The 9,330-nt window shown below is 40.9% G+C and overlaps 1 protein-coding gene across 1 annotated transcript in view; it reads right to left on the reverse strand.

Moving 5' to 3' along the window:
- anos1b (anosmin 1b) overlaps nt 1-9,322 on the reverse strand; it is a 157,252-nt gene extending 147,930 nt beyond the window's left edge. Inside the window, exon 1 of the mRNA XM_063044838.1 lies at nt 9,130-9,322. Within this exon, the coding sequence (XP_062900908.1) occupies nt 9,130-9,306 (177 nt within the window). The 5' untranslated portion in view covers nt 9,307-9,322. The remainder of the gene's footprint in view (nt 1-9,129) is intronic.
- Nucleotides 9,323-9,330: the final 8 nt, after the last annotated feature.

A 9,330-nucleotide genomic window follows, 5' to 3' on the forward strand; every position in this document is an offset into this window, starting at 1 on the left:
GGAACCATTCCAGAATCTGAGATTCTGATCATTACTAATGCCTTGACAATCTTCAGCCACCTCTTTTAGAACCCTAGAGTGTACACCATCTGGTCCAAATGACTTACCTACCTTCAGACCTTTCATTTTCCCAAGAAACTTCTCCCTAGAAATGAAAACTTCACATACTTCTGTCCCCTTACACTCTGGAAATTCCACCATACTGCTAGTGTCTTCCATTGTGAAGACTGATGCACAAAATTTATTCAGTTCATCTGCCATTTCCTTGTCCTCATTACTACCTCTCCAGCATCATTTTCTAATGGTTCAATATCCACTCTTGCTTCTCTTTTACACTTCATGTATCTGAAGAAACTTTTGGTGTTCTCTTTATTATTGTTGGCTAGCTTACTTTTGGGTTCCGTCTTCACATTCTTAATAACTTTTTAGTTGCCTTTTCTTGTCTTTTTAAAAGCTTCCCAATCCTCTAACTTCCCGCTAATCTTCGCTCTATTATATACCCTCTCTTTGGCTTTTATGTTGGTTTTGACTTCTCTTGTTAGCCACGGTTATGTCATCTTGCCTTTAGAATACTTCTTCCTCTTTGGGATGTACATATCCTGTGCCTCCCAAATGGTTTCCAGAAATTCCAGCCATTGCTGCTCTGCTGTTATCCCTGCCAGTGTTCTTTTCCAATCGATTCTGGCCAATTCCTCTCTCATGCCTCTGTAATTTCCTTTAGTCCACTGTAATACTGATACATCTGACTTTAGCTTCTCATTTTCAAGTTTCAGAGTGAATTCGAAAACATTATGATCACTTTCCCCTAAGGGTTCTTTTACCTTAAGTTCTCTAATCCGTTTTGGTTCATTGCACAACACCCAATCCAGAATAGCTGATCTTCTAGTGGGCTCAACCACGAGCTGCTCTAAAAACACATCTCATAGGCCTACTAGAAAATTCCCTTCTTGGAATCCAGCACTAATCTATTTTTCCTAATCAGGCTGCATACTGAAGTCCCCCAAGCCTATTGTAACATTGCCCTTTTGGCATGCATTTTCCATCTCCTATTGTAATTTATGGGCCACTTCCTTACTACTGTTTGGGGGTCTGTATAGAACTCTCACTGGGGTCTTTTTCCCTGACAGTTCCTTAGCTCTATCCACAATGATTCCACACCTTTCAAACCTATGTCACCGCTTTCTAATAATTTATTTCATTTTTTACCAACAGGCAACACCACACCCTCTGCCTACCTGCCTATCCTTTCAATACAATGTCTATCCTTGGACATTAAACTTCCAGCTATAATCTTCCAACCATGATTCTGTGACGCCTATAACATCATACCTGCTAATCTGAAACTGTGCTACATGTTCATCTACCTTATTCCATATGCTTTGCACATTCAGATACAGCACCTTCAGTCCTGTATTAACCCTTTTGATTTTGTCACACCATGCTCAATCTTTTGATTGCTAACTTTTTCTAAGGTCTTACTAACATTTGCCTCCATAACCACCACTAACTGTTCTAGCATTCTGGCTCCCATCCCCTGCAATACTAGTTTAAACTCCACTGTGCAGCATTAACAAACCTTCCCACGAGGATATTAGTCCCCCTCCAGTTCAGGTTGCAAACCGTTCATTCTGCAAAGGTCCCTTTTCTTTTTCCCTCCCCCACTTCTTTTCCTGTTAATAGACCTGGAAAATTAATACTGAAATGCTAACTTTGATACTCTGAGTTTCTGCATAGAGTTTTTTTTTGCATTTTCTGCGTTTATTTCCATTGATGCAGGAAGTGAAATTGCGTTGACAAATACCAGAGGGAAAAAGGTCTTGAACGTAGAATTTTTGAGCATCTGTGCTCAGGGAATAGTATGTCTGGTCACAGATAAACTTAAATTCAATATTCTCAAATACGTTTGCAAAGAATTACATCAAATTACACCACAAAAGCCTATTATCTCTCATATATAAAAAAAACTGTTCAGTGACTGGAATGGATATTTGGCCAGTCTGATTGGAATACTTATTCTGCAAAATTTAAAGTGAAATCCCAATAGACCAAATTATAATCTCCATCCTGAATTACATTGAATTTCAGTGGACTAAAACTCCTTGTTGTTGCATACATCATATAGAATTACTAACCCTTAACATATAATGCAGAAAGCATCTATTTTTCTTTTAAATGTCCAGCACTGTATTAAATCATATCAATTTAATACATATTTCTCCCAAGAAAGGTCAAAATGATTCAGATGCGATAAATCTTCAGAAGCAGACAAATCATGTCTCAGCATGTTTAGCAGGACTATTGGGAAGATCTGTGAGCCATTGACAATCATTATGATGGAATCAGTCAACACGAGGAGGTAGCATCAAATTGGAGAAAGAGCAGTCTGATGTCCATATTCAGATACAGTTTACTACAAATTAGTCTTATTCATTCTCACATAAAATATTGTGATTACCAAATCTAATTCAGAATATTCCATACATTTTGAATGTAGATTCCATACTTTATTAATAAACTGTGTTTAGTATGACATAACCCTTCCTAATCTCTGAGGAAGTAACAACTCAAGAGAAGAAATTGGCAAATTTGCACTCAAAACATTATAAATCTGCAGTGAATCACGGTAAGATATGGATTAAAAGGGGGAAAAGGGTGGTAAGCAAAGAATATGATGACAGACGGAGTACAAAAAATGGTACCAGACAGTATCTATGGAGGGGAATAATCAGTCAATATTTCCAACTTAGACCCTTCATCAGGACTGGAAAGGAAGTGGGAGGGCAGAAGTCAAAATACAAAGGTGGGGATGGGCAAAGAGTACAAACTCACAGGAGATAGGTGAAAGCAGGTGGGGAGGAAAATGGGTGGGTAGGAGAAAGGGGTGGATGAAGTGAGAAGCTGGGAGGTGACAGGTGGAAGAGGTGAAGGACTGAAGGAGAAACCTAATAGGAGAGGACGGTGGAACATGGAAGGAGATGCTGAACCAGGAGGAGAAGAAAGAGTGTAACCAGATTTGGGAATGGAAAAAGAATGAAGGGGGAGGGGGATGTAATTACAAGAAGTTAGGGAAATTGATTTTCATGCTATCAGGTTGGAGGCTACCCAGATGGAATACTGTACAAGGTGTTGTTCCTGCAACCTGAGTTTTGCCTCATTATGGCAGTAGGGAAGGTCATGGATAGGCATGTCAGAATGGAAATGGTAAGTTGAATTGGAATAGGTAGCTACCGGGAGATCCTGCCTTTTGCGTCAGACAGAGCAAGGGGAGCTCAACAAAGCGGTCCCCAAATCTGTGTCAGGTCTCATTGATGTAGAAGAGGCCGCACTGGGTGCACCAGATATAATAGATGACAATGACGGACTCACAGATGAAGTCCTTTCATAAAAACTGCTTTGATTCCATTAAGCTTCAATAATTCACTTTGTTTGCTTGATTACTGACTTGCCAACAACACTTTATTTGCTTGTTTTTAACTTAGCATTTTCCTTGAGAAATAAGTGGAAATAGACAGTTGGAGCAGAGCACCCCTGTGGCCATTCCCCTCAAAAACAAGTATACTGCTTTGGATACTTTTGTGGGGGGTGACCTCCTGGGAGAATGCCATGGCGACTGGGTTACAGGCACTGAGCATGGGTCTGTGGTGCAGAAGGGAAAGAGAGAGAAGAAAGGAGTGGTAGTGATAGGGGATTTCATAGCGAGAGGAACAGACAGGAGATTCTGTGGACATGAATGGGACACCCGGATGGTATGTTGCCTCCCAGGTGCCAGGGTCAGGGATGTCTCAGATCACGTCCACAACATTTTGGACAGGGAGAGGGAGCAGCCAGATGTCTTGGTACATATTGGTACCAATGACATAGGAAGGAAAAGCAATGAGGTCCTGAAAAGAGAATTTAGAGAGCTAGGTAGAAAGCTGAGAAGCAGGACCTCCAGGGTAGTAATTTCTGGATTGCTGCCTGTGCCATGCACCAGTGAGGGTAGAAACAGGATGATTTGGCAGATAAATGCGTGGTTGAGAAGCTGGTGCAGGGGACCGGGTTCAGGTTCTTGGATAACTGTGATCTCTTCTGGGGGAGGTATGACCAGTTCAAAAGTGATGGGTTGCACCTGAACCTGAGGGGGAACCAATAATCTCGCAGGCAGGTTTGTTAGAGCTGTTGGGGGGAGTTTAAACTAACTCGGCAGGGGGGTGGGAACTGGAGTGAAGGGCCTCAGGAAAGGACAGATGGTAAAAAAGTAAAGATAGCCTGCAGTCAGACTGTCAGGAAGGGCAGGCAGATGATGGGACATAGTCGCAGCCAACAGGCTGAGTATCAAATTGTTAGGGATGCAGAATCAGAAAGAATAGCAAATCCAGTACTCAAGGTGTTGTATCCAAATATGCATAGTGTAAGAAATAAGGTAGATGATCTTGTTGCGATATTACAGATGGCCAGGTATGATGTTGTGGTCATCTCTGAATCATGGCTGAAGGATGCTTATAGTTGGGAGCTGAATTCCAAGGTTACACATTATATCAGAGGGATAGGAAGGTAGGCAGAGGGGGAGGTGTGGCTATACTGGCAAAGAATGGCATCAAATCAGTAGAAAGATGTGACATAGGATCAGAAGATGTTGAGTCCTTGTGGGTTGAGTTAAGAAACTGCCAAGGGTAAAAGGACGTTGATGGCAATTATATATAGGCCTCCCAACACTGGCTGGGAGGTGGACGACATGTTACAATAGGAAATAGAAAAGGAGAGTCAAAAGGGCAATGTTATGGTAGACATGGAAGATTTTAACATGTAGTTTGATTGGAAAAATCAGGTTGGTAATGGATCTCAATGGAGTGAGTTTGTTGAATGCCTAAGAGATAACTTTTTAGAGCAGTTTATCGTTGAGCCTACTAGGGGAACAGCTGTTCCAGATTGGGTGTTATGTAATGAACCGGAGGCGATTAGGGAGCTTAAGGTAAAAGAACACTGAGGAACCAGTGATCACAATATGATTGTGTTCAATTTGAAATTTGATAGGGAGAAAGTAAATTCTGATGTAGCAGTATTTCAGTGGAGTAAGGGAAATTACAGTGGTATGAGAGAGGAGTTAGCCAAAGTAAATTGGAAGGAGCTGTTGGCAGGGACGTCAGCCGCGCAGCAATGACATGCATTTTTGGGAAAATGAGGAAGGTGCAGGACATGTGTATTCCAAAAATGACGAAATACTCAAATGGAAAAACAGGTATAATAGCTTAGACTCAGGCAAGCTCCCACAGCTACACCTTTGATCTGGAGGAAGAGTGTGGGGTTTAAGCGGAAATTGTGAGAACAAGTTCAACCAGGTGAAGATGCATGTTGACAGAATGGAAGTAGTTGTGTCTCTGTTCAAAGAAGAGCATAAGGCCTCTTAATTGCAAACAGGATCTGCACATCAATGACATGAATGAACGCGTTGGGATGAGAGAATATGGACCAGGCCATTTCTGCTCTAAGCTATTCACCTGAAATATTGTTTCAGTTTTTCCTCTTTCATTGGCTTCAATCTGATGAGATCAATGTAATATCAATGTAATGTTGGGGCCATAGTAATATTTACTATGGCCCCAACATTTGGTTCTTGCTCCATGTTAAATTGGGCTTTAAATAATTAAAAGGTGTCTTCCAATTTCCTTTCAGATGCTCTTATAAAGTACCTTTAAAGCATACTTAGACATGATAATCAATGTGTACTCAGACACAACAGCCAAATTGTGCACAACAAATTTTCAAAAAACAAGTTGATAATGACTGCTTGATCTGTTTTAACAATGTTGATTCAAAGAGAATTATTGTCTAGTATACTGGGGCTTTTTTCCTGCACTTTGAAGCCATCCCATGGGAACTTTAATGCCCATCAGAAAAAGAATATTGCTTTTAAAAAAGACCATCTCATACAAGGTAGCATTACTTCAGTACTGTACTGGAATGTCAGTCTGGATTACTATACTGCACTCAAGTTACTCAACACAACCACAAGGTTAATAATGAGAATGCTAACATTATTAACTGACACAGGGCACTTAACATATATCACCAACCTATAGTAAAATACAGTTGCAAACACAAGTAAAAGCACAAATGTTTTTTATCTGCATTATACACTGCTACACAAACTACATTTCAAAGCAAATTGCAACTACAATTTCTGTTTTCTGGTATCATATCAATTAACTCAATTTGTTTTAGTCTCTTCAATATTAGCAAAGCTTAATGTAGTTATTGTCCACATTTAACAAATTTACTTTTAAACAAAAATTAAAGAAACTTACATCATGTTGTAAATTCCAGAGATGAATGGGTAGATCTTACAAAACACTGCTCCCAGCTTAAGTCTTTCTTATGGATCAAACACCATTCACAATCAAAGTGCAGAGAGGTGGGAGTCTTGTAATATTAAAATTAATGGATAGAAAATCTCACGGGGCCTTCTAATCTTTCTGCCCAAATTCCTGACATATGTTCCAGGCATGAAAAGCTCCATGCTCTATTAAAAGTTTGTAAAATCAACTCTCTAGTGGCATAAGGACCCACAGTGGAGGTAAACATTTAAGATGTGCTTCAAATTCTACTTGTGATGTACTGTCTGACTAATATATGTCCCACAGGAATTCAATGTAAGCTGCAGTAACTTATAAACACCAGTGAGAAAATTAACAAAAAAGCTTCTGTTGTATTACCCTCACAACCTCCACCCCCTCAAAAAACAGATTAATGTCATTACATTTCAGTGAACTCTTTTTCATGAAGTAAGATGAAAGTGATTTTTTAAAATGTGACCTTGAGTTCAGTACCACTTTTGTTTTTATCCTTCCTCCCTCATTCATAATTCTGCGCAGGTTTCTTCCGAGTAGTCTTTAACACGCAAAAGATGTTTATTAATCTAATTTATATTAAAATATTTCATAGAAGTACAAGACATGTGAACAGATAGTCAGTACTGTACAACATTAAAAAAGTACCCTTCCTAAATGCACAACTACGTTTAAGAACAAATTGTCAGGCAGTGCCATTTAACCATTACTTATGAAGCACATTGAAGACTGAGTATGTTTGAGAAGAAGTTAAAATTAAGATGCTGAGTTCCGTTAGCAGTAACAGGAAATGCTCAAAGTTAATCTTCTGAACTAGAATATACAGCTACACAATCATGAACGTTAGTTCCCCATGAAAGCTCACCACTGCTACCCATGAGGACAAAGGAGATGCAAAGGGGATGTTACAATAATCCTATTAAAGATGCAATACATGGTCAAGTTTATTGACTTGTAATTCTGGTAGTCAGATGTTTCTAACTATTTAGAAACTACATTGACTGATTCAATTGTACTTTACATTAAAAGGTAAGCCTTGATTAAGGCTGAGCTTTGCACTGGTAATGATTGCCACATTAATGTCCGCAACTGATAGCAATTTGCCACACAGACAGTTACATTTAGAAACTCAGTAGGTACTAAGTGTGAGTTCCTACTCCTTCAGAGATGCAACCAACACAGAATCAAAAATTTAGTGCTAATATCAATCCTTACATGATTATCTCACTGCAAATAAAAGTAAATGTTAGTCCTGATTGAGTAAAGTATTGCTGTGTTAACATCGCAAAATCATAAATTTTGCCAAATAACCTCTTCAACTCTAAAAAATTGTTCAGTGTTACTATTACTTCCATTCCATGATAAAAATCTGTTTTTTTACAATTTCTTTTTTTTAATATTTAATTGCATGTGCCAGTCTGTATGGGATGTTAACTATAGTTGACACCTTTCTTGCTGTCTGTGGAAGCTCTTCAACATGACTAGATGATGCACCTGGACACTATATACTTTTTAACAGTGTCAGACTGTAAACTCCACCGTGGAAAGTCCCAAGCCTGGCTGCGAAATGGGCAAGGAGTGAGCAACCCTATCCCATAAAAATTCAGAGCAACAGAAAGGCCTTATCCCCAGGAGAGGAAGGATCCACGAGCTGCTGTTGGCAGCCTATGCTCCAGTAGGGGTGATGTACTTAAGTAAGTCAGACTGTAAATACAGCAGGAATAGAGAAACTTGATGGCACAGAACCCTCTAAATATACGTGGACAGCCATTACCATATTCTAACATAATATTTATGTTAGTATTATTTCATGGAACAGCCTGTAATTTACCACCTTTTAAAATTAATGATATTAAATTACACGCTCAGTGTTTGAAAATGCCGTTCCTTGTGTTCAGCATAGCAGGTCAGAATTAGCACTTTTATTTGTTCATTTGTTACGTTTTTGGAAGCCCATGTTGCTCAGTAGGATAAAAGGCGACAAACAGAAGATTACAGTTTACTCTGTGCCATTTAAGTATATTATGAGGAGGGCAGATATATGTTCCCAAGTGAGGTCTGGGAGATTGTGGTATTCCCTTCACCCCCCTCAGTTCTCTCTCCATATATCGAGGGATTTGCACTTTCCTTTTCTCAACATGTACTTCTTTTCCTATTCCAGGAATCATTCCCTTCCTTTCACAGTTCCAGGGATTTATCTATTGCTTCCCATCAGATATGAAGATTGATCTTCTCCTTTCTCCAGACTCATGGATCCCCCTTCATCTCATCCCAGTCCTAGCAACTGTTTTTCTCCTCTCCTCAGATTCAAGGATACCCTCCTCACAGACCCAGCAATTCCTCTTTGCAAAATATCCAGGGATCCAGCCTTCTCCCTTCAGATCCAAGGATTCCCTCTCCTTAAACCAAAAGTCCTCCTTGCCTTCATCTCAGACAGAGGGATCTTCCTTCTCTCTCCCCGGAAATACAGAAACTATCTCTACAGCCCTACGGGATTCCCCCTTCTACTTTCCCCAGGTCCGTTTCCCCATACTTAGAGATCCTGATTCTTCTCTACCACTATTCCCCCCCCCCCACCCCGGCAGAATGAGTTCACACATCCTCCATGGATACAGATCCAGGGATTCCCCCTCTTACCCACAGGTTCCTCCTCTCCCTTTATCCTGGGATCTAGGGATTCCACTCCCCACCCCGTCTCCTATAAACCAGGGACCTCCCTCCTCTCCCCCGATCCAAGGATTCCCCATCCTCTCCTAAATCCAAGGATCCCCCTTCGTCTCTCCTGATTCAGGATCTGCCTTACCTGCAGAGTCCTGAAGCTCGCGCTCAGGTGCGCGATGTGCAGCGCCAGGCAGCGCGAGGTGCACCTGGCTCGCGAGACGCTCTCTGCAGCCGCGCCGTCGCCGGACCGCCGCGCGCCCACCGGCAGCAGTGCGCAGAGCAGCGCGGGGAGCAGCCAGCACAGCCGGGCGCTCGGCATCGCCTGCACCGGCGCTGGGTCCGC

The sequence above is a fragment of the Mobula hypostoma genome, chromosome 4 (genome assembly GCF_963921235.1).
Source record: "Mobula hypostoma chromosome 4, sMobHyp1.1, whole genome shotgun sequence".
In the NCBI taxonomy this organism is placed as follows: domain Eukaryota; kingdom Metazoa; phylum Chordata; class Chondrichthyes; order Myliobatiformes; family Myliobatidae; genus Mobula; species Mobula hypostoma.